At 34.2% G+C, this 25,788-nt stretch overlaps 4 protein-coding genes and 1 pseudogene across 4 annotated transcripts; 4 read left to right on the top strand and 1 right to left on the bottom strand.

Moving 5' to 3' along the window:
* Positions 1–1,338: 1,338 nt before the first annotated feature.
* On the top strand, positions 1,339–3,612 carry LOC108221319 (scarecrow-like protein 21). Its single transcript, XM_017395205.2, has 3 exons — positions 1,339–1,627; positions 1,734–1,768; positions 1,851–3,612. Exon 3 carries the CDS (start codon positions 1,871–1,873, stop codon positions 3,515–3,517), a length of 1,647 nt encoding a protein of 548 aa, XP_017250694.1. The 5' UTR covers positions 1,339–1,627; positions 1,734–1,768; positions 1,851–1,870; the 3' UTR covers positions 3,518–3,612.
* Positions 3,613–4,415: 803 nt separating this feature from the next.
* LOC108221320 (leucine-rich repeat receptor-like protein kinase PXC1) lies at positions 4,416–5,955 on the top strand. The gene is made up of 3 exons (XM_064093812.1): positions 4,416–5,145; positions 5,448–5,839; positions 5,932–5,955. The coding sequence occupies exons 1-3, from the start codon at positions 4,416–4,418 to the stop codon at positions 5,953–5,955; spliced, it is 1,146 nt and encodes a 381-aa protein (XP_063949882.1).
* Positions 5,927–10,912, top strand: LOC108223709 (heterogeneous nuclear ribonucleoprotein 1-like; annotated as a pseudogene).
* A 6,582-nt stretch (positions 10,913–17,494) lies between these two features.
* On the top strand, positions 17,495–20,443 carry LOC108221321 (heterogeneous nuclear ribonucleoprotein 1-like). Its single transcript, XM_064093057.1, has one exon. It carries the CDS (start codon positions 18,021–18,023, stop codon positions 19,227–19,229), a length of 1,209 nt encoding a protein of 402 aa, XP_063949127.1. The 5' UTR covers positions 17,495–18,020; the 3' UTR covers positions 19,230–20,443.
* A 216-nt stretch (positions 20,444–20,659) lies between these two features.
* LOC108222124 (uncharacterized exonuclease domain-containing protein At3g15140) lies at positions 20,660–22,718 on the bottom strand. The gene is made up of 2 exons (XM_017396028.2): positions 22,688–22,718; positions 20,660–21,745 (listed from the first exon to the last, which is right to left on the bottom strand). Exons 1-2 carry the CDS (start codon positions 22,701–22,703, stop codon positions 20,844–20,846), a joined length of 918 nt encoding a protein of 305 aa, XP_017251517.2. The 5' UTR covers positions 22,704–22,718; the 3' UTR covers positions 20,660–20,843.
* Between the last annotated feature and the right edge of the window lie 3,070 nt (positions 22,719–25,788).

Genomic DNA, 25,788 nt, shown 5'->3' on the forward strand with positions numbered 1-25,788 from the left:
AATTTTTTATAGTATAACATTGTTGTAAAATTCGAAAAATTGGTTCCATTCAATAAGTCTCCCAAATTATGAGTACTCGGATTAATAGGACTACGAATGAGTATTCGGAACACAATCGAATACATTAAAAAATTATTTTTATATATTTATTAGATAAATATATATATATATGTGTGTGTGTGTGTGTGTGTGTGTGTTACTCTATTGAATCAGGGAGCTTTTCTTTCAGTGGAGCAAAATAAAGAACCGGAAATCTTGCAGAAACTGTAATATCTGCAGGTATGAATCTTCAATAGCCCCCATTGATTCTGATGAAGCTTTGCTCTGTTTAATAATTTATTAAGAAGATTTATACTGGAGCATCTTAAATGGCGTTGACTGAAATAATATAAAATTATGATTAGGTAAAATTTGATGAACGTGTTATACTGAAGTTGGCTATGTTATTATTATTTTAAGTTACTATAACTAAAATATATTATTTCAATATGATAATAGATGATGTGGAATTTCAGGTAAGAAGTTTAGCAATTATAGCTAATATGATGGGATAGGGGAATGTCATGTTACAATGTTCATGATCCATTTTCTTTACAGCATCTCACCTGTCACCTGCACTTTTAACTAAGGATTCTATCCGGATGGAGATGCGCCTAGTTTTAGTAACAGAATGTACACAGATCCTCTGCTTTGATTTAAGTTAAAAACCAAAAAAAAAAAAAAAAATCACCATTTTAGGCTGAAGATGTTCTTCTTGGTTGTATGTACTAGATTGCAATTTTTTTCCTTTACAGATGTAAGTTATAATTGTTTCTTATGAAGTTCACTGCAATTTGTAATTGTTTTTTTTGATCAAATTTTTGCCAGTTAAGAAAATGATCACAAGCTTCACGAATGAATTTTGTATATCTTGAAAACAAACCAAAAATACCCCAGTCCCCTCTCGGTTTATTATATTCTCTTTCTGGCCCTGATTATCTTCACCTGTAACTTGGTTTCCTAGAAATGGAGAAGACTTAGGAGGGATGCTTTTTTGTCTACTGAGAAGACTCTTTGGCGAAGATATGTGTAAGTGTAACACCTAAGTCACAAACTGAGGAGAGTGTGTTACTGCACAGGTACTACTTTTAACACCAGGAAATCATGATCTTTTGAGACCCTGTGGCAGGCTTGTAGATTACCCATTTTGTTGCTTTTGGGCAGCTTATTTCCAATTCGGAATCAGGATTTCACCTAATTTTCGAAAAACATTATTTTAAGCATAGGAATTCTAAAATATGAAGCTGTGTGTGTAGGGGAGGGGGTGCAAGTTTGCTTTACGTAGTTGCGGATAAGCATAGGCTTTCAACGCATGTCGTCATGCTTCTTTTTTTTGTCATAGTATCAGTAAGTCTTGATGAGTTATGAATTTGGATATAAAGTAGGATCACATATAGAATACTCGTCAATTCCTGATGTCAACAATTAGTTCGCAACATTCATCCCCCTTCCACATCTAGAGAATTTATTTTCTGTTTATTTAGTTTCCGCTTTAGGTTGTGGGGATTGCTCATTTTGCCAATTTCAGTTATCTTCCTCATATTCCATGAACAATAATCCTGTTGCTCAACCTCGTGGATTCAACTTTGTAAGTGCCAATTGTGCTATATATACACGTTAGATCTTGTAAATCTACCCCTAATGTTTTCTCTGTAGCTTAATGTAGTAACTATCATCTTATTACCTCCCTACAGAATGTGCAAGCTGTGGAATATATAGGAAGCCCCTGGTAAGGTCTAGAAAATTAAGAATTTGGAGTTGCATTTTCTTCTCTAGAATCTGACTTATTGATGACCTTTTGCTTTGAATAGAATCAGACCAATATAAGCAAATGAAAGGTTACTCTTCAATGCATTCTACTCATGAACAACAATATATTGGTCAGAGCAGTAGGGTTAGTGAGCAGCCTGCTCACGAGTTTCAGTCCTACTTGCAAAAGCCTTGTGGGACTCTGGATAACCAGTTATTCTCGGCTGATGGTAGTCAACAAATGCAGTTTCCTGGAAAACTATCTCAGAGCTTTAACACTCCAGAGGGAGCTACATCAATCGGTGGTCATTCTGGTAATAGTTCATTTACTGTCAGTTACTCAGCTACTATTAGTCCCATTTCACATGCTGATCCTCATACGTATCCCTCATTCACATCAGATAATACTAACAATTTGCAAGTTGGTGAAACTTCTTATTCGTCTGACTTTGATACCCTGAAGAAAAAGATAAAAGAAATTGAAACTTTGCTGCTGGGACCTGAACCAGATATTTCAATATCAAATGAAACTTATATGTATGGTGGACCGAGTGAAATATCTTCTACAAAAGAAGTTTCGAAACAGATGATAACAGGGGTCTCTGATGATGACGACTTGAAAGAGGTTCTTGTCAGTTGTGCAAGAGCGGTAGCAGATAATGACCTATCAAGTGCTGATTCGTTGATGTCACGATTAGGTCCTATGGTATCAGTTACTGGTAATCCAGTCCAACGTTTAGGAGCCTACATGCTTGAAGGTCTTGTTGCCAGGTTAGGTTCTTCAGCAACTCCCTATCACAAATCCATAAGGTGCAAAGAACCTACCTCTTCTGAACTGCTATCATACATGCACTTGCTGTATGAAGTCTGCCCATACTACAAGTTTGGATATATGGCTGCAAACGGAGCAATTGCAGAAGCCATGAAAGATGAGAATAGTTTTCATATAATCGATTTCCAGATCTCCGAGGGAAGTCAGTGGTTCACTTTAATACAAGCCTTTTCTGCTCGTCCGGGAGGACCTCCCAGAATTCGGATCACAGGTGTTGATGATACCACGTCGGCTTTCTATAGGGGAGGAGGACTTGATATTGTGGGGGAAAGGCTCTCAAGTCTTGCAGAATCATGTAGAGTCCCCTTTAAGTTCAATGCCACCACTATCTCAAATTTTGATTTAGACTTTAATACACTTGAAATTATACCAGGGGAAGCATTGGCTGTCAACTTTGCTTACATGCTTCATCACATGCCAGATGGGAATGGAGAAAAAATTTATCAGCGGGACAAAATTTTGAGTTCTGTGAAGAACCTGTGCCCTAAGGTTGTGACCCTTATTGAGCAAGAAGCGAACACCAATACTTGCTTCATACCAAGGTTCCTAGAGACCTTTAAATACTATATGGCTGTCTTTGAATCAATTGATGTAATGCTTCCCAGGGACAATCAAGAACGGATTGGTGCCGAAACACACTGTCTTGCTCGGGATATTGTCAATTTAATAGCTTGTGAGGGGACAGATAGAGTGGAACGTCACGAGATACTTGAAAAATGGAGGTCTCGTTTTGTTGCAGCTGGTTTTAAGCCGTTTCCATTGAACTCGTATATCAATGCTACTATCAAGAACCTGCTGAAGAACTACTGTGAACACTATACGCTTGAAGAGAGAGAAGGGGCTCTTTATCTTGGCTGGATGGAGCAAAACTTAGTTGCCACTTGTGCATGGAGTTGAGCTGAAATATTTATGATGCATTTTGTTAGATAAAGATGTGTACTAGATGCAGATGCAAGTTATAAACTTACTTAGTTACTTGGTTTCTAATTTAGTCGAATACTCGAATGTTAGTAACGTACAAAAAGTTTAGAAACACAATGCATGTCGCACAGAATTGACTAGAAATATAAAGAAACCTGCAAGGAAATTTGATCAATTCTTTTCGTATTATCTATAGCAGTACTTTCTCAAGTTTGTTTTGATTGTTGGGGTGTACAGCATCTCCCGGCATATAAAGGTTATAATTGTGCCATCTAATATAAAGGTTATAATTGTGCCATCTCCATCGAACAAGTAGCTGCTTTTGGTGGCAGGCGTTTGGATCCTAACAAGTGGTATGAATGTGGATCACGGGTTCCATATTTTAATATGTGAGTGCATACATATACACGACGGATCTGATATTATATCAATGTGATTGTCCTTTTCTTCTCTCCAGCTGCACCTTAACCACAACCCTTTGGTAAATCCTATCCTAAGTTTTCAAAAAATTCTTCCATGGAGTTGATGACACTTGATCCGAGTTTTGTCCTAGTTGAAAATATGGACTATTAAGTGCATTAATTCCAGTTATCAGGAACTTATCTGTCATCGATCTTTACAAAATTCAAGAATGTTCTTCTTGTTTATGATGTTTCCCATCCATGTTTAACTATAATATATCTACTGGCTTAGGCCTCACATACTTGGATTGTACCGAACAAACAGATCACAGAGATGTGTGCGTGTTTTATGCATTGTTTTTATCACTTGTTGGCAGAAAGTCACGTCAATATCTTCGAAACTCTCAAGTCATTGTTTTTTCTCAGACAAGTAACATATCAAAGCGGCATTCGCGTTTTCAAGAAAGGACACGATGATGATGATGCAGAGCGGAAGCAAGTTTGAGCAATTTCGGCGGCTATTGCTGATTTGCATTACAGCATCTGCCATCTTTAGCCTTGATTGCAATGCAAGTGAGTTATCAGAGGTATCAGATGATGGAAATATGTTGAATGTTACAATTGTTTATCGTCGTGCATTGTTGCAGAGTATTGGAGACAAAGACGCTGTAAAGGAGCCGGTGGATGGAATATCATTGCACAAATGGTTACCATTGCTTTTAGGCCTTGCTTTTTTCGTTGTGTTTGCATATTTTGTGAACAGAAAAGCTGTTCAATCAGCGAAAGATAAGGAGGTTTTGAAGATCCTGGCACAATCCCCGGCCCCTCCAAATTTTCCTCCTATGAAAGATGTGGCAGAAGTGCAGCCAGCTGAAGTAAAACAGCCTGAGCTTTTTTTCTTCGTTGAGGAAAAAGAAAGGTTTCAAATGTCTGACCTTCTTGAAGCACAAGCTGATTTGCAAGGCCATGGGCTTTGTAGTAGCCTTTACAAGGTGAAGCTCAAGAACAACAATACCATTTTTGCTGTCAAGAGATTGAAACAGTCACCTCTCTCAATCGACGAATACTCCACCTTTATGAAAAAAATAGGGGAGCTGCAACATCAAAATCTTCTTCCTCTTGTTGCTTATGGTTTCACAAATGAGACGAAACTTCTCATCTACAGGTTTCAACCTCAAGGAAGCCTTCTTTCGCAGCTAGAAAGTAAGTAAATTGTCAAACTTCTAGCAGTGACGTAAAGGGAGTTGCCCAAGTGTCACTATTTAGCAACAAAAGGCCTGTATTGTCATTTTTCTGAAAAAATGGCTCCAACTGCACTTCAAAACGCAACTTCTTGTGTTAACAAAAACGCAACTTCAAGTCGTGTTTTGAAATGACAGTTAGGGCCATTTTTTCAGAAAATGACAATGAGGCCCATTTGACTTAAAATAGTGACTTTTTGGACCTTTTCTGTGACATAAAGTTGTCGGTCTAAGTAAAGGCGTGTTTTTGTTTTGTTTATGCAGAATACATTGAAGGAAAGAGGGATTTCCCATGGGCAACCAGGCTCTGTATAGCCGTTGGTATAGCGCGGGGCTTGGACTACATTTACCAAATGTGTGAAGGTGAAAAAGTAATTCCACATGGTAACATCAAACTCTCCAACATTTTGCTCAATGAAGATGATACACCACTAATAAGCGAATATGGTTGCTCCAAACTTGTTGACCCCAAGAAAGCATGCCTCTTCAATGTCCACGGCTATGCAGCACCGGAGAAAGTTTTATCAGAGCAAAGCGATGTATTCAGCTTTGGGGTCATTCTGCTAGAACTACTCACCGGAAAAATAGTTGAAAAAAGCGGACTAGACCTGCCAAAATGGGTACGGGGCATGGTAAGGGAAGAATGGACAGGGGAGGTATTCGACAAGGAGATTGCTAAAAATGCAAAGTACGCGTTTCCTTTGCTGAACATCTCCTTGAAATGTGTGGCTCATCTTCCTCAAGACAGGCCAAGCATAGCCGAGGTCCTTGAGAAAATCCAGGAGGTGTCGAATGTGCATGATGATCTGTCCCCTGCATCGACTACTTCTGTTGAATCGACACCGAAGTGTTTGCTGCACTCTGTTGTGCCAGAGGAATGGGAGACTCCGGGGTCGATCCGGTGAAGATTTTATTGCTCATTGCATCAGCTTTGTTGTGATTTTGTTTGAAACAGTATCTATCTGGTAGTAGTAGCTAGGAACTAGTTGAATGAAGATGGGAATAACATTGAGTTATTAGTCCATCTTAGATTATGATGATAAGAATAAAACATGCACAGATACAAGGGGATTTACATTCATCTCCAAACACATAAATTGGTCTTATCGGCTGCCTTGATTAAGTAAGAATTGTGCAGCTTGTTGGTTGGTTTAATTCGGTGAAATTTGTGGACATTCTGAACAATGTTATCATAAAAATAGGTATATTGGACAAGGTAGACAAATATGAGCAACTAAATCAATAAGTGAACGAGATTAGCGGCAGATTGGCCGGCTCCATAATTTTATTTCATAGTGTGAAAAATATTTGGGATGGAAGTTAGGTGTTCTACTCTAAAAGAATCGAACACAAAAAGAAATTCGACCTAAACGATCAAGTAGGTTCAGCGGTGAGCAAGTAACTACTAGTATTGTATTGTGAATTTAAATATGTTGTGTTTGTTAATTTCAACTATGTACTAATTTCACTAAAATCTTGTTTGTTAATTCAAATTCTACTGATACTCAAGTCATTGAGTTGTTAAAAGTATTGATTGCATATTTTAGTTTCTGTAATTTGTGTTGAGTTGTAGTTGGAATTGTCTTAAAGTTAGTTCTTGTCTAAGTTGATGATACTTATTTTATGTTGATTCTACTTTGAATTGTGGCAACAGATGGAATTGGATCTCCGTAAGCTTTTTATAGGTGGGATTTCATGGGACACCGATGAGTATCGTCTTAAAGAGTATTTTGGAGCATATGGAGAAGTGATGGAGGTAGTGATCATGAGAGACCGCACTACAGGTCGTGCCCGTGGGTTTGGTTTCATTGTATTTGGTTGCAGAGAAAGTGGTGGGGGGAAAACATACCATTGATGGTCGAACTGTAAGTTCTTCGTTACATAATCTTTTATTATTATGTAGTCATCACAATGTAATATTGGTAGTCATTTTTAACTAAATTATTCAAGTACATTGTTCTTGTGGATAAATCTGATAATGGCTAGGTTCTGTTACCGGAATGTGCCTCAACTGTATACTGCTGTATATTTTAAAACGGTCTTCAACTCCTCATTGCCACCATGAATAAATTTCATTTATTTAGATGCTTCTTGAGTTTTCCTAAGCTTGAGTTCTTTTTCCAATTCATAGGTGGAAGCAAAAAAAGGCGTTCCCAAAGATGATAATCAGATAATAAATAAAAACAGTCATAGTAATCAAGGATCTCCATGTCCTGGTCGCACAAAAAAGATTTTTGTTGGTGGTTTAGCATCTACAGTTACCGAGAGTGACTTTAAGTTGTACTTTGATCAATTTGGGATAGTTACGGATGTTATGATCATAATACACAAAGGCCAAGAGGCTTTGGATTTATCACATATGATTCGGAGGAAGCAGTGGATAGGGTCTTGCACAAAAGCTTCCACGAGCTTAATGGTAAAATGGTTGAGGTCAAGCGGGCAGTTCCGAAAGAGCTCTCTTCAAGTCCCAATCGCAGCCCTCTGGTTGGATACAACTATGGTTTTGGTAGAACCAACAACTTCTTCAGTAGTCAGGGATATAACCTGGGCCCAATAGGAGGCTATGGAGTCAGGATGAATGAAAGACCTAAAACGGTTATTAGTGGTCGTTCTACATTCTCTCCAATTGGTTCTCCTGCATATGGAATAAATATGAGTCTAGAGCCAGGGATGAGTCCAAGCTTTGGAGGAAGCTCCAGCATTAGTAACATCATTGGATATGGACAGACTTTAAATTTAGGTTCTGAGGGCAACTCAAAACAGGTATGTTACTCCTGTTGGTTTTAATGGTAGAAATGAATCTTTTCTAAGCTCACCAACCAGAAATGGATGGGCAAATGTTGACCTTAATAGTTCTGCAAATGTTGCTCCTGCTGGTACATACACGGGGTCTGGAAGTCGGAGTTCTGGAGTGGGTTAAATGGCTAATACATAACTAAGCTGGTTAAAAACTTGCAGCTTGGTTATGTTGTTGAAAAAACTTTCAAACATGTTACTTTGTTTCATATAGTTTTCAATCGAACGATCGTGCTAACAAAAACTTACACGAACGTTAAAAATTCATTGACTTTTAACAATCTCTGTTAAAATACCCGTTTACCCGATCCGACCCAATCCTAATTAAATTTAAATTCAAAATAAAACATAAAATCACATTTTATTATATCTATGAGCAGTTTGGGGAGAGAAATTAGGGTTCAAGGGTACAAAAGGGCGGCCTATCAAAAATCAAACGAAATTGGGCTGCAAAAGTACAAAGGTTTGATTTTGTGTATATGTTGTTGCGTGGGGGTTGGGTTTGACAACGAAGGTCAGCTGATGGCGGTGGAGCTCGGATCAGTCAGGATGGCGCGGCGGATTCCGCCGTTACAGATGATGACGAGATGGGGTTGGAAGGAGATACATGGCCGGGGGCCGGCAGTCGACGGCGGGGGAGTCCATGGTCGTGTGTAGGAGATGATGGAGGTTGGTGGTTGTTTAAAAGAGGCTGTTGTTAAGTGTTGCAATTGCAGAGGGTGATGTTTATTATGTTTGAGTGATGTTTTTGTATTATTGTTCTGGTTCCGGTGATCTATTGACGTTTTATTGTCTAGGTCCCTGAACTAAAGATTCCGTATTTCAGGTCACTTAACTTTTCTATTTTCTGATCTAAGTCCTTCCGTCAAAAAGATTCTAACGGTGTTAACTAGGGTTCTTGAGTTTCATACAGATCAAAGCAATTTTGAAGGTGTTAGTGATATCCAAACTCAAAGTTCAAATAGTCAAATTGAAGCTTGAATCACTAGCGACACTCATATGACAACAGTTTTCACAAATTAGATTTAATTTTAAAAAACCCCAAATTTGACCATAAATTTAGGGTTCTTTATCGAATTTAGTGACCTAAATTTATAAAATTTTAAATTGAACATAATTTTTGAAAATTGGTGTCATATGAGTGTCGCCAGCGACTCAAGCTTCAATTTGACTACTTGAACTTTGAATTTGGATATCACTAACACCTTCAAAATTGCTTTGATCTGTATGAAACTCAAGAACCCTAGTTAACACTGTTAGAATCTTTTTGACGGAAGGACTTAGATCAGAAAACAAAAAAGTTAAGTGACCTGAAATACGGAATCTTTAGTTCAGGGACCTAGACAATAAAACGTCAATAGTTCAGGGACCTGCAATTTAATTTTCCCTTTTGAAAAATAGCTTATTTCCGCTAATGTTTTTAACGGAGTTCACGGGAATGACTGATATGCAAGTTTTTAAATACTTCATTAGTTGATTGTGAGTTTTTTTAACAACATGACCAAATTGCAAGTTTTTAACTAGCTTAGTTATAAATTAGCCATTTAACCCGTTCTGGAGTATATGGAAATAGTATGGCTAGTTGGGGCTTCTCTCCTTTTTCTGGCCAAGGTGGAGGGATTGCTTCTGGATATAGCAGCAATATAGGGTATGGAAGTGGAGAAAACAATTATCGGTTGGGAGCTACAGGGCTTGGAAGAAATATTGGACCAGGTGAAGCTACAACTTCACCTTTTGCTTCATCACCTGGTGATTTTGAACAGTCATATGGAGACTTGTACGGTGCCAATTCAAGGTTCGGAGATGCACCATGGCAGTCTGCATCTTCAAAGATTGATGGCTCTGCTTCATTTAATTATGAGCTCGGCCCTACAGCAGAATCCACGGTGAGAAGCTCTGAGGAATATGTTGGTTCTTATAATATTGCAAGTAGACAAGCCAATAGAGGTAATTCTCTTCTTCAGCATATAAATTTTGAGAAATTGAGCAGATCTGTGTACTTCTCAAGTATATTCTGATACACAATTCGTAGCCATTTTCTTTTTGCTTAAAAGGTAACTCCTAAGCTGATGAACAATAACTTTTTTCTACACCAGTATGAATATGATAAATGACACCTATCGTTTTATGCCGGAATAGAATTCATGAAACAGGCGTAGAAATCGTAAATGTCTGCATAGCAGTATATGATATCTGCTCTGCTGAAGTTTCATATTTCGGAAAAACTTGTCCTCTTTATGGAAACCATCATCACTATATCTTTTCTCCTATTCATGTGACATCACTTGGTAACAATGTTGGCTGCTGGTCCTTTCTTCAGGAATTGCTGCATAGAAGACTTCATTACTCTGATATAAGAAGATATGTTTTAGGTAATGGAACATAATGACATCTGGAGGGACGACTCCAAGTTCCAGACATGACCCTGAATAATTACGCATATCATCTTATACAGAAGATCACAAAGAGCTGATGAGGGCTCTTTAGTTGAAGAATATGTATATTGAACAGCAGTTACCAGAGATTTTGTGAAACTTTAGGATACGTTTTTCGTCTTTATATAACTGAGGTTCCTTTTCTCAGTGTTACATCAAGAAGTGAAATGAGATTTCTGGGTATTCTTAGAACTGATTTATCTGAGTTAGTGGTGTGCATCTCCTAGACAATATCCAAAACCAGTTCTACTGCGTTAAGAGCATAGTTATTCGAGCTTTGTAAGGTCTGGAAAAGTTGCTACTACTTAGTCCTCATACTTCTTCCTTCGCTTTTGTAACTTGGTACTTTGTAAGCGAGATCTTTCTTAGAAAATACTAGTGCGAGTTATGAAAGGGATGAGACCCCATTTAGACAGCTGAACCTATTGCTAGATCTCCAGCAATGAGATATACTTTCCACAATGTGGTGCTACTGTATTGTTATAAAAGTTAATCACATCAAACAAGTACGAACATCAATTGGTAGCTTCATTTTTGCCAAGGAATCTGTAAACTCCTGCATGCTTTTCATGTACATGTTAACAGGTTTCTTCAACGGTGATACGAATGATTGTGCAGGATTCATGATGATGACTAACAAGTTAAACCTGAAAGAGCAATCAACAGCCAACAAGTTAGTTCTAACTCATAGGAGCTCAGAATCCCCAAAAAGAAACATATCCACTAACAATAGTAGAACACACCAATAACTCGAGACAAACAAATTCACAGTTATAGCATTCCAAAACTAGGATGAAACTATTTTACTTCTTTCACAGTTTTCACTTACTTTCTTCTCGGTTAAAAATTGGGTTTTATATAAATTAAACCACCCAATTCACTCCGAAATCTCAATTAGACCACCCAAAAAAAAAGTATATCATTTAAAACATTTATTTAAGAAAAAATATCACTCTGTTAATTAACAATAAAATGATTGGACGAGCTGGCAGAGGACGTGACACTTCATCTGTTCAAACGGCTAGTTGCTGGTGTATATATACGATACTTATATCAAAAAAACTAGGGTTTATAATAGTGTAAGCTGCTCCATGCTTATCAATTGTATAGTGTAAATAGATTGTAATTCTATGATATTACTTTTAAAGTGATCATACTGAGTAATAAAAAGTAACATTAATGTATTTAGTTGAAACATATCATTGGTTTAATAATAATTATATATAATAATATTATCATTTTCATATGTATGTTGCATGTGTTATTTTAGATTATTGGTTTTTAGTTATGAATCTGAAAAAAGATGATTAGGAGTTGGACCCGAGTGTCCCGGGACAACAGATGATAAATCCACCGCTTTGGTTATCCAATCGTACTAAAAAAAGGATAATATTTTTAGTTAAAAATAATATTAGATTATATAAATAGGCCCATAATTTAGGCCAAGTACCGACCGACCGACCAAATTTTTAATATTTCGCATTTAACAGTATAGTATAAATTTGCTAAATTGTGAGTTTCTAATCCACATTGTCGAATCATTCAGATTAAGTGCCCATTGCCCATATTCTATGGTTAACACTGTTTGAACGAGTTTTATTGAATTTTTATTAAAAAATATTTTTAAATTATTAACAAATATTGTTTTATTACGAACACATAAATTATTTACTAATTATGAAAAATAATTCAAAAATAATTAACTCCAAAAATCGAATAGAGGATAATTTTTAAAAGAAACTTTTGTTCTTTTCTCTTTAGTATTTGTTTCATTGTTTTTTTAAATGCAGCTAGATATGAAAGTTTTTGTTCTTTAATGACAAAAGTTTTACTCTACCATTTTTTTCTTTCTTATATATATATATATATATATATATGGGTCGAGTTCCAGAGAGACTCTTCGTATTGAGAGACCCAAGAGACTCCATCTAGACCATCCGTTAGTCAGTATTTTTATACAATCTTGAATACATCTCACAATGGCAATACAGTAATTATTCCTATTAATGGAGGAAATTTTTATATTCTCAAATCTCTATAATCTGTGTATTTATGTAAAATATTAATATGTCTTTTATGTAGAGATTTAATGATCTTTTCAGATTCGGAAAGGATATATTATGTATTTATGTAGACATTGAATAATCTTTTTATATTTGGAAATGAGATATTGTGCTCTTATTTTTGAGATTGAATTATATATTCAGATTTGGAAAGAATATATTTACGCAATACTATATCTTCGATCAGCAAACATGATAATGATTAAATTATGTTGATCTTTTATTAAATCATTAAAAGTTAGTAGAACACTTACCAGAATAATATTAAAATCATGGCACATTGAAATTTTTCTAAGATCATTTAAAATGTACATTATAACACTTAATAAAATAATATTTTTTAGAGAACTCACCTCAATTTTTTTGTTGAACTATTAATTACATATTTTTTCGGAATTTTTTGTATTCTTATATTTTAACCAAATCTATTTTAGTAAATATTGTAATATGTAATAGAGCACTTTTATAAACACTTAGTATAACATTTAGTTGACTAAAAAATTATAGTAAATTTTAGTAGAACAGTTGTTAAAACAAGAATAAATATATTAAATTTTAATAAAACACCTTGCGAATCTCTGTTACAAAATATGTTAGCGATCTTAATAAATTATATTATATGATCTCTTTAATTCGAATTGAGATTCTTTAAAAATATTATATACAATAAATTATATTTGACACTTAGTAAAGAAAAGATTAAACTAAATTCACTAAAAAAACTTAGCAGAACATTTATTATATAAAGATTTCTCATTAAAATTTTTATTAGGTGTTTCGTTAGTCAGTCATATATATATATATATATATTATGATTTTATTATATGTTATTTTTATATAAATTAAAATATATTTGATATAATTTATTTAAGTCATATATTTATTAAGATTCTTCTAATTGATGCATTAAGTGTTTCATATAATGATAATTAAAAATAATAATTTAAACTAATAAACACCTAAGAGAATATTAAAATTATATTAAGATTCTTCTAAATGATACATTAAGTGTTTCATATAATAATAATTTTATTTAATTTTTTAAAGCGAATAATAATAATAAATTTATTTGATATAATTTATTTAAGTCATATATTTATTAAGATTCTTCTAATTGATGCATTAGCGTAAAATCTAAATCAAAAAATTTAGTATAAATTTTATTGTAATCTTAAGTGTTTTTTGCTTATAAACACTTAAGAGAATCTTAATAAAACATTCACTACTACATAGTTGGCAAAACATGATTAAATATGTTGGCAAAACATGATTAAATATGTTTGACCAGGTTTAATAGAATTTATTTATGATGAGATTAATCATATGAGAACACTTAAAATGATTGATATATAATACTAAGATTCTGGCGAGTAATTTAATAAATATATTCTATTACTGAGTCTCATAAGTTCTTAAAAATGTTTGATATAGAGTTTGTAAACATCCAAAAAAAAATTGTAAATTTTACATCAAAATATTTAGTATAAATTTATTGGAATCTTATTTTAGTTTAATAAAAAAAAGTATTTTTATAATATTTGGTGAAATTATATTTAAAAATTATCCGATAAACACATATTATATATGAAGAATTATAATGAATATTTTGAAAGAAAATATATCAGAAGTGTATTTAAGGTGTCTAAGGAACACCTTAAAGAATCTTGTGAAAATAAGATTCACGATATTAAAGAATCCGATATGTACATTTTAATAATATCACGATCATCATAAAGAATCATGTAAAAATTATCCGATATGTACATTTTAATAATACCACGACCATCTTAAAGAATCTTTATCATTATCTTTACTTTGATCTTTAAAATAATTTTTGATATGATCTTTAAAATAATCTTTATTACGATCTTTACTATAGTGATCTTTATAAAGATTCTCTTAAGTAATCTTTTTAAATGATATTGTAAGATTTCATAAAATATTTACTAGAATATGTTAATATTTGTAAAAATATCCATAACATATTCCAACGAATCGGTGATAAATTGCATGATGTGATTTATAGTAATATATTAATTGTAAATTTTTTAATTTATGTTAATAGTGCACCCAAATCTTCATACAATCTATTTAAAAAAGGTATTTTTAATGCAAAATATGTATCATTAATGGCAATTATTCTAAGATCTTGAAATACATGGAAACAATTTAAATAGTATATTATAAAGAACTGTAACTGTGATTTTGATGGTAATTAATCCGCATAATTATGGAAGTACAATTAACAAAATCGTATGATTAATGTATGCATAATGCGTATTTTTAAAATATAATATACTACCCCTAGAGTTTAAACAAGGAAGAATACCAGTATGTATGTATAGCATATAGACCACAAGATCAAAAGAGAATCAATGGTAGAGATCATGGTCTCTCAGGTCTCTCGCTACTCCCCGGTCTCTTTTGAACCTCTCCCTATATATATATATATATATATATATATATATATATATATATATATATATATATATATATATATATATATATATATATATATATATATATATATATATATATATATGTTAGATGTGGAGTTATAATGATCGGGACAAAGGGTCGCAATCCCGCGAGGGTGAGCTAATTCCAAAATGCAAACGCAAACCATGAATTTTAGAAATAAGACAATAATTATCAATTTAAGTTGGGTCAATAATCAAGAGCAAAAAGTTAAGCATGGGGAAGAGGTTAAAAAAGAGAAAGATGATTAAGTCAATGAGCAAAATGATGAATTTGTTGTTGAGTAAAAACCCCACGGACCACACAACTAGATTTTGAATACGAAATTTTTTTTTTTTTTGAGAACTACGACAATAATTTTGAATTTAAGTATTGGTCAATAATAAAGAGTAGAAACTGTAGTATTGGAAGAATTTGAAACAGAAAGAGGTGATCAAGTCAATGACTACAATAAAGAAATCTATTGTTGAGGAAGAACCATGGGAGACCACAGTCCACAGCACAACTGGATTATGTCAAGATGGAAAGATTTGAATGTTGAAATTTTATATATGCTCTTTTTTCAAAGATGGTAAAGATAGCAAAATCCTCAATATCAGTTCATATGTAGTGATCAAGATAACAAGATATGTGGATTTTCTTTCTTTTTGGTATATATGTTATCCATCAAGTTGGTAGCTGAATTAATGTAATAACGATTGGTAGCTGAATTAATGTAATAGCGATTGTTAGTTGAATTTGATATTTCTTTTGTTTCATATTGTAAGAGTGTATCATTAAGGTTTTTGTTATTTAGACTTGTATAATGTATCATTGTATCTTATCATCTTATGTCAATAAGACAATCTCATAATAATCTGGAACATATCCTGATCTCACTAGCGTGAAAAGGATTCCGCAGGTACAAGATATTTGCGATTCTAATCCATGTACTTTAGCCAGCATTGGTTACAATATGATCTCAATCTGGTTCCTGCAGAAAAAGACATATTTCCCAAATTTTCTAATGATGTATAGAAATTTTTAGTGACTTGGGAAATGGCCAACTTTAGTATACTAATTTCAAATTTTATATATACTTTTATGATCTGTTTTATTATTAAGCATTTGGGATGCATATCTTATATCTAATTCTAGTAGTTTGTTGATGATCTGTATTATACATTGTTCTAGTATTTTTTGTCATAACTCCTTCTTTGCAAGCAGGAAGATTTGCCACAGATTGAAACAAAGTTGAAGAATCACATTCCAGTTATTCCTAGCCCATGCCTTGTAGAACTGCTGTATTCGATTTTTGATCACTTTGCAGACAAACGGAATTATAAGAGATCTGTGCTGAGTGCTATTTTTTTTTTCAACAACCTGCAGAGCTTGGGATAAGATATACCGGAGGAGCATTATTTTCCTATTCAGGATTCGCTTTCATCAGCTAGAGATGGGAGAGCCAAAATGATAAAATCAACACTAAAATCGTTTTTATATTATTAACTTTTTTAATACCAAAATGATAGCCCAAAATTTTAATATTCATATTATTTAATTTTTTACCGTTGTACAACATAAAACAAGTCATGTTCAACTTTATTCGAATGTTCAATACCAAATTTTAAAAACAGAAAACAAAATTTTAATAATCATATTATGTAATTCTTTACCGTTTCACAATATAAACAAGGGGATAAATATCAAGTAGGTCACTCGTTTCGTTCAAATTTATCAATTGAGTCACTGATTCTCAAATGAGACACTCATTAGAAAAATTTGTATAAAAAATATCACTCTATCATTAGTCAAAATTTTGAAAGTATTATATATTGAGTTTCGCACATTTTTTATGAATGGTATTACATCCAAATGAACGATCCCGAGTTCTACTATTTTCGCTAATATTTTTAGATTTTTAAAATTTTATCAACTATTAATTTTTAATTTTTTGGTTGTTTTATTTGATTTAAATAAAAATAAATAGGAGATATATTTTTAAAAATCTAAAAATATTATCTAAAATACTAGAAATCGGAATCTTTCATTTAGATGTAATATCATTCATAAAAAATGTGCGAAACTCAATATATAATACTTTCAAAATTTCGAATAACGATAGACTGATATTTTTGAGACAAATTTTTCTAATGAGTGTCTCATTTGAGTCAATTTAGGAATCAGTGACTCAATTGATACATTTGGACGAAACGAGTGACCAACTTGATATTTATCCCTATAAACAAGTCATGTCCAACTTGATCAGAATGTTCAATACCAAAATCACATAGAAAACAAAATTTTAATATTCTGATTATGTAATTTTTTGCCGTTGTAAAATAGTACTACAATATTAGTAGTTTAATATTTTTACTCAAAATCTAATACTCTTCTTTACTTAGAAAAACTAGTACAAGACTAGCTACTTTTTCACTTAAAAAATTAGCGCAACACTAATTATTTTTGCCAATAGTATGTTTTTGCTGATTTAGAATAACAATATAATTGAAACCGTATAAGAAATATAAACAAAGAAGATAGGTGTAAAACATTCGGTATTATCGAGAAAACGGAAAAAGTCCGTGATTCATCATTTCCGTTGATAAATGCCTCGATTAGAGCCTTGTACACTGGACTATTGAGCTTCCATCTTTTTTTTCATAGCTGTGTCTAACAGTGAAATCGCAGTCTCCGGATGCCCCATAGATGTGAGGCACTGAGTTGACTCGCCGAGAATAAATGTGCCTTAACTGTATACTGCTGCAAATTTTAAAACGGTCTTCAACTCCTCATTGGCACGTGAATAAATTTCATTTATTTAGATGGTTTTTGAATTTTCCTAAGCTTGAGTTCTTTTTCCAATTCTTAGGTGGAAGCAAAAAAAGCCGTTCCTATAGATGATAATCAGATAATAACTAGAAACAGTCATAGTAATCAAGTATCTCCAGGTCCTGGTCACACAAAAAAGATTCCTGGTCACACAAAAAAGATTTTTGTTGGTGGTTTAGCATCTGCAGTTACCGAGAGTGACTTTACATTGCATATACTTTGATCAATTTGGGATAGTTACGGATGTTGTTGTGATGTATGATCATAATACACAAAGGCCAAGAGGCTTTGGATTTATCACATATGATTCGGGGGAAGCAGTGGATAGGGTCTTGCACAAAAGCTTCCACGAGCTTAATGGTAAAATGGTTGAGGTCAAGCGGGCAGTTCCAAAAGAGCTCTCTTCAGGTCCCAATCGCAGCCCTCTGCTTGGATACAACTATTGTTTTGGTAGAACCAACAACTTCTTCAGTAGTCAGGGATATAACCTCGGCCGAAGAGAAGGCTATGGAGTCACGATCAATGAAAGACCTAATCCGGTTGTTAGTCGTCGTTCTACATTCTCTCCAATTGGTTCCCCTGCATATGGAATAATTATGAGTCTAGAGCCAGGGATGAGTCCGAGCTTTGGAGGAAGCTCCGGCATTAGTAACATCATTGGATATGGACAGACTTTAAGTTTAGGTTCTGGGGGCAACTCAAACAGGTATGTTACTCCTATTGGTTTTAATGGTAGAAATGAATCTTTTCTAAGCTCACCAACCAGAAATGGATGGCCAAACGTTGACCTTAGCAGTTCTGCAAATGTTGCTCCTGCTGGTACATACACGAGGTCTGGAAGTCGGAGTTCTGGAGTATTTGGAAATAGTATGGCTAGTTGGGGCTTCTCTCCTTTTTCTGGACAAGGTGGAGGGATTGCTTCTGGATATAGCAGCAATATAGGGTATGGAAGTGGAGAAAACAATTATCGGTTGGGAGCTACAGGGCTTGGAAGAAATATTGGACCAGGTGAAGTTACAACTTCACCTTTTGCTTCATCACCTGGTGATTTTGAACAGTCATATGGAGACTTGTACGGTGCCAATTCAAGGTTCGGAGATGTACCATGGCAGTCTGCATCTTCGGAGATTGATGGCTCTGCTTCATTTAATTATGTGCTCGGCCCTGTAGCAGAATCCACGGTGAGAAGTTCTGAGGAATATGGTATGTTGTGTTTGGTTGGGGTGAATGATTCCGGAAGGAATGGAATGAAAAATGAACTATATTATGGACAATTGTTAACAAATTTCATTCCTTCCTCCATTCCATTCCTTACATTATGTACTAGAGATCATACTTTCAATTTGAGATGGAATGCTCCATTCTCTCCTACCCCTAATTTCTTCTCAAATCTCATCATAGCAATTTTGCCTCACTTACATTTATTCCAAAATTTCCTTCCTATCTCTATTAGTTTCAAATAATTTTACTCATTCCATTCCATTCACCCCAACCAAACACAACATTAGTTCTTATAATATTGCAAGTAGACAAGCCAATAGAGGTAATACTCTTCTTCAGCTTATAAATTTTGAGAAATTGAGCAGATCTGTGTCCTTCTCAAGTATATTGTGATACACAATTTGTAGCCATTTTCATTTTGCTTAAAAGGTAACTCCTAAGCTGATGGACAATAACTTTTTTTTACACCAGTATGAATATGATAAACGACACCTATCGTTTTATGCTGGAATAGAAATAAACGACACCTATCATTTTATGCTGGAATAGAATTCATGAAACAGGGGTAGAAATCGTAAATGTCTGCATAGCAGTCTATGGGTATCTGCTCTGCTGAAGTTTCATGTTTCGGAAAAAACTTGTTCTCCTTATAGAAACCATCATTAGTATATATTTTCTCCTATTATGTGACATCACTTGGTAATATGTTGGCATGCTGGTCCTTAATTCAGGAATTGCTGCATAGAAGACTTCATTACTCAGATATAAGAATATAATGACATCTGGAGGGACGACTCTAAGTTCCAGGCATGTCCCTGAATAAGTACGCATATCATCTTATACAGAAGATCACAAAGAGCTGATGAGGGCTCTTTAGTTGAAGAATATGTATATTAAACAGCAGTGACCAGAGATTTTGTTAAACGTGAGAATACGAACTGAGGTTCCTTTTCTCAGTGTTAAATCAAGAAGTGAAATGAGATCACTGGGTATACTTAGAACTGATTTATTCGAGCTAGTGGTGTGCATCTCCTGACAATATTGAAAACCAGTTCTGCTGCTTTAAGAGCAGAGTTGTTCGAGCTTTGTAAGGTCTGGCAAGGCTGCTAATACTTAGTCCTCATACTTCTTCCTTCACCTTTGTAACTTGATACTTTGTAAGCGAGATGTTTTTTACAAATACTAGTGCGAATTAGGAAAGGATGAGGCCCCATTGATAGATAGCTGAATTAATTTCTAGATCTCCAGCAATGAGATGTACTTTCCACAATGTGATGCTACTGTATTATTGTGCATTCTGATTCAAACTAGAAGGGAGCTATATACCAGAAAGACTAAACAGAAGTCCCAAACTCAAATTCATTTACATTCTCTTTTGTTAAGGCCTATCTGTCTGATAATGTTTTGCTAAACATAAAATCTAACAAATATAGAATTATCAATTGAAACTGAGATTTCAAGGATTTTTAGAATAGACCAATCTACCTCATTACTGTAACAAAAGAAACTTATTGAAGTTGCAAAACTTTACTGATAAACATCAACTTGTGGGGTGCATTTGCTAAGTTCAATATTTGGCTCCAGTCTGGAGTATACATCTATATATCCAAAGCTGCAACAAATCATACTCATGCCCTAATTGTTGTGCACCTAATTTAAATTAACAATCAAATAAAGCAGAAAATATATTTTCAAGGAATTAAGCAGTTGTTTATACTCATCTGTAAAATTGGAAACAAGTACGGAAAACAGCTTAAATGAAAGCAATATATCACAGTACGGCCACCAATTATCAAAGGCATCATCAACTAAATAATGAAGTTCGACTTCACTTAATCTTAAAGAACTAAAATTAGCTACCAAATACGATTTTCAAAGAGGAATTCCACCTTTTTATCACTGTTTCTCCGGGCAGTGATCCGTAAAACTGAACCATCAACAATCAGACGTTGAAGAATCCTTGTGATATTAGTTGCGTCATCGATCCCAAGATGGTGGTTTCCTACTAATGGCATCTGAAGCTGCCCCATCATTGCGAGCATAGATCTACCCCTCCACCCGTAAAAGTTCAAGTAGATGTCCTTGAGATTGATCCATTCCATGAAGTATGGTGGAAGCTCCATCCGTGATACTCTGCATTGGTCAGGGATTTTAGTCTTTATATCCCAATTGCCGCAGGTTACGAATGCAGCTTTATTCAAATGCCCACCAAGCTCCTTTGTCAACACATTATGTTTGGCCAGCCAATCTTCAAACTGTGGTATAACATCCTTAAACAGAATTGCTGTCTCGTGCCAGATACTGTTAATACCAAATTTCCCAAAGTGCTGTTCGACATTCTGGTCAAGTCGCTCTTTCCTCAATTTTCGGGGCCTTACGAATCGATGGAAGAAATCAACAAGCTCCAAGGTTTTAGCATCAATCAACAGAACAGGAAATTCAAGAATCTCAATGTTTCCCTCCAAATCAAGCACAAGGAAATAGTCGAAATCTTGAGGCTGTACCTTGCTGAGATCAAAAGACTTTGTATTGAGCTCCAGGAAACCATGTGTGTGCGTATCCAGGTGATCGCTTTGATCCATCATAGTACAGCAACCCTGAGTAAAATACAAACACGTAGGCTTCCTAGGTGTAGCTCCCTTGAAAACATTAAAAAAGTCCAGCTTAAGACTCGATAATTCAGTAGAGAGAGAATCAGATTCGCCCGTAGGTGTTGGTAAGGAGAATTCTCCTGCAGCAGAGGCAATTGAAACCATGGCTGCAGGAAAAAATATACAAGTAGGGGGAGGGGGTTAATATTGCAATAATAAGAAACAAAATCAACAGATGATTATATTTACTGTTATTCGTTAGTAAATCTAGAGTTGTAAACACCAAAGCAAAGGAATATTACGAAGCCAGCTAACCAAAATCGAGAATAGCATCCCACAAATGAGGACTAGTTATTTCAGCTACACAATAACTAACAAATTAAATACTAAATTAATTGATAAACCAGGTCAATCCCCAACAATTTTAGGATACAAACCAAAGTTAATTAGAAATCCCCAAAAAATCAAACAGTAGAGGTATCCGCTGTGTTGTTGTAATTATATACGAAGATATAGAACATATATACGCACATAAAACTAGCATATCAACATAATCAAATCGTATAAAGATATTCAGCAAGTAGCCACTAAATCAAACGACAGATAACTGATGCGATATACATGAGACAACAGATATAATCAATTAAATAATAAGATCAAGTCTTGAAAAAGGAATCGAATAGAGAGAGAGGGGTTGCACACACTAGTTCACTTCCCGCAATAATTCACTGCTTACTGTATACAATAGCTTACAAGGGACGGTTCTTTCAAATTTCAAATTGTGTTTTTCTTTTCCGGCAAAAGTCCCGTTAGTATTCCTAAAATCTACTCACCACTCCGAGTTAAATTGACTAAATTTAATAATTAGCTTATCGAGTCTTTGTGATCTTCAGGTTCATTCCTTTTATTACTCCGTTCTCAGTCATTTTTTTTAATTTTTTTCAAAAACAAACTAAACCCAATCACCAATCGAATGAAACAGCACAAAGAACTGGACAACAATTTAAGCATGAACATCAAAAATACTTATGATCAAATTGAATAAATCGCGGGAGCACAAGCGCGTAACCGAAAACCCAGAAATCAAGAGAAGGCATGAACTCACAGACCTCCACGATGGGCCATATATATGTCTGTGCGTGCCCGACCACAGCCCAGGCACATAAAACTAGCATATCAACATAATCAAATCGTATAAAGATATTGAGCAAGTAGCAACTAAATCAAACGACAGATAACTGATGCGATATACATGAAACAACAGATATAAACAAATAAATAATTGGATCAAGTTAAATATCTCAAGGTAAATACAAGATATCAGAATATATACGAACAATCGATGAGATATACGGACCTCGAAATATAGGAGACGATGAAACACAATATCGGGCCGTTCGGGAGAATGGTGATCGGGAAGAGGGGATTTCTCGTTTTATACGAGGAGGACTGTGGTTTGCGCGCGCCTGTGGTGTGAGCAGTTTGTAATCAATATACCTCTTTTTCGCAAACACTTCTCGGTCTTTGATTAAAATTAGTCTGTAATATACGTACTTTTAATAGTAATAATAATAATAATAATAATAATAATAATTTTTGAAAAGATTTGATTTAAAAGTGGAACTAGTAATTAGATTAGAAAAAGGTTCAGATTAATTTGTGACAGGTGGAACTTGCGTTCGCGCAGCTCCACGCGTAAAGAATTAGTGGGCAGTTTTGCATGTTCTGTCTACTTCGCTTCTTGGCATAACTGCAGTCACCATAAGGAACACCATTGCCGGGGAGGAAACTGTGCACAAGCTTGCTTCTCTTTTACTTGTTTTTCTTGGGGGTAGTTATATTATATTGATCTTGATGGGAAAAGGTAGTCACGGACATACCCACAACCAGCCCATGGAAAAAATGGCCGTTGCAGGACTTATTCTGGGTCCTGCACCATCTCCTTGCGCAACCACTCTTCCAGTTTTTCTTGCTGTTGGGAACTCATACTCTATCATGGTGATTGCTATCATTGTACTTCTCTTATCCAGTTTGATATCTCCGTTTCAGATCATTACCATTCATCATCGACAAACGGGAACTGTTTAGGTAAGTCCATGTGAAAAAGGTCATGGGCTAAGGTATATTAATATTACTAGCTCATAGCCCGTGCAAGGCACGGGAGCTTTTTAATTATTTACAAATTTTTTAAATATATTTTAAATGATGTGAAAAAATTTAATTTATAAATAATAAATTAAAATTTTCAATAAAATAAAATTCGAAATTATGATTTGTTTGTAAATTAGAACTGTTGTAAATACACCATCACAGCCGTTAATGACTTCAAATAAACTATTGTAATCAAGTCATTTCTTTTCTCGTATGTATTGTGTCAAAATATTTAATTCTATCTATCAAATTTTAATATATTTTGTAGAATACGTTACGCCAACTCCTATTAAATTATATTTATAAAAATATTTTATATTAGAATTATTATAATGTGATTTAAATATTTTTCAAAAAAATTATATGATTTTAGATTAAAATTGATTAACATAATTTGTTTTGAATAAAGAAAAAGAATCATAAACATGCAATAAGAAGGTAGAATCTATTCTGGATTAAGAAAAGGTTTTTGTATTCGTTCCTCACATAAATCCGGCTTATTAATTTTAAAATATATTATAAAAAAATTTGTGACAGTGTAATTTATATGATTCTACAAATAAAACTGGTTGGAAATATTTATTTTGGATTTAAAAAAATCATAAACATGTGAAAGACAGAATTTGTTTTGGATTTAGAAAAGGAATTATAAACATGCAAGTAGATATCAGTTGCTTTATTGAACAGAATTTAATTTTGTTCCAATCTAACGGTGCTTATTTGTTTAATATACGATCCAATGGGTGATAAGTTTTTGGACCACATGACCATGCGACCAAATTATCTCCCTTACGCTTATTATATATAAGTATATAATATCACACACTATATTATTTATTTATTGTGCACTAAGCCGGGGTCTTCACGGAAACAGCCTCTCTGCTTTAAGGGCAGGGTAAGGCTGCGTACATCTTACCCTCCTCAGACCCTGTTCTAAGCGGAATATACTGAGTATGTTTGGTTTGGTTCGGTTCAGATTAATAATAAAATGTCTAGATAATTATTAGAGTCCTATTAATTATAGGATAATTAATATGTTAACAACCCTAATTAAAAGAAGCGACGTAGCCGCACAAACGCAGAAGAGTGGACAGGAGAGCAGGATCAATACGCGGAAGGTATTAGCAAATCTTTTCCTTTTTTATTTATGTCATTGATTAACCACGAGTGAGGAGTGATGTAAAACATCACCTTGTTTTGCACGTTAATAGTAAAATAGAAACTGAAAATTCAGTAGTTTGTGCACATGTACTACTCGTTCACATATATGTCTTTGGTGGCCGTTGTATAGGTTCAGTAAACTAAATCAAATTATCAAGGTTAGGCTTATTTTAATAATCATCGCAGGCTGCCTAAGGATATACGTCATGACAATATTCTGAAGTCGTAGATTACGTAAATATTTTGCTAGCGCTAACAAAAGTATATAATTAGATATTTTAATAAATTATAATTTCATATTTAGGTTCGGGTCGGCAGTTTAACGGATTATTTACGACTTCCCGTCAGTGTTTGGTGTGCTAATTCCAAGGTATGAATATTTCTTATTCTTTCCTCTTTATTTTATATTTATGATTCAGTTAATTATATAAAATTGTGACCCTTGTGCTTTACATGTACTTTTGGTAGTACCCATTGTTCTATTATTTTCGTACTCTCTATTGTTAGAAATTATTATTGTCAACTCATAATATTTGTCTCATTTTGTTTTGCAATTATTTGCGACATTGTTTTCTTTTGTTTCGTTAAATGAGTCTGGCAATTTTTGTAATCTTTATGTTGGGCTCTTAAACCTATCTGTGTGGTTAAATCACATACGAGTTCATGGAGTTTGGAGTGTCTGGTGAACTCGGCACTTACTCGTATCAATGCTGTGAGTATACGAGTACGTCTCTGGAGTATGAGATTGTGTGTAGATCATGAAGGCTATTGTGTGTTTTCTTTTTCGGGATTACCGAGAAAGGATTCTCTGTATTGTAGAAATGCTTTGCGCATTTCTTGTGTTTCTTCTTGTGGATTACCGGGGAAGAATTCTCTGTTTTGAATTGGCTTTGTGCGA

Source organism: Daucus carota, chromosome 5 (assembly GCF_001625215.2).
Source record: "Daucus carota subsp. sativus chromosome 5, DH1 v3.0, whole genome shotgun sequence".
NCBI lineage: Eukaryota > Viridiplantae > Streptophyta > Magnoliopsida > Apiales > Apiaceae > Daucus > Daucus carota.

Coding starts and splice junctions, on each gene's coding strand:
- LOC108221319 (XM_017395205.2), top strand. CDS start 1,871: ATGAAAGGTTACTCTTCAATGCATTCTACTCATGAACAACAATATATT.
- LOC108221320 (XM_064093812.1), top strand. CDS start 4,416: ATGATGATGATGCAGAGCGGAAGCAAGTTTGAGCAATTTCGGCGGCTA. Junction 5,146..5,447: donor CCTTCTTTCGCAGCTAGAAA/GTAAGTAAATTG, acceptor TTGTTTATGCAG/AATACATTGAAGGAAAGAGG. Junction 5,840..5,931: donor GGGAAGAATGGACAGGGGAG/GTATTCGACAAG, acceptor TCCTCAAGACAG/GCCAAGCATAGCCGAGGTCC.
- LOC108221321 (XM_064093057.1), top strand. CDS start 18,021: ATGTATGATCATAATACACAAAGGCCAAGAGGCTTTGGATTTATCACA.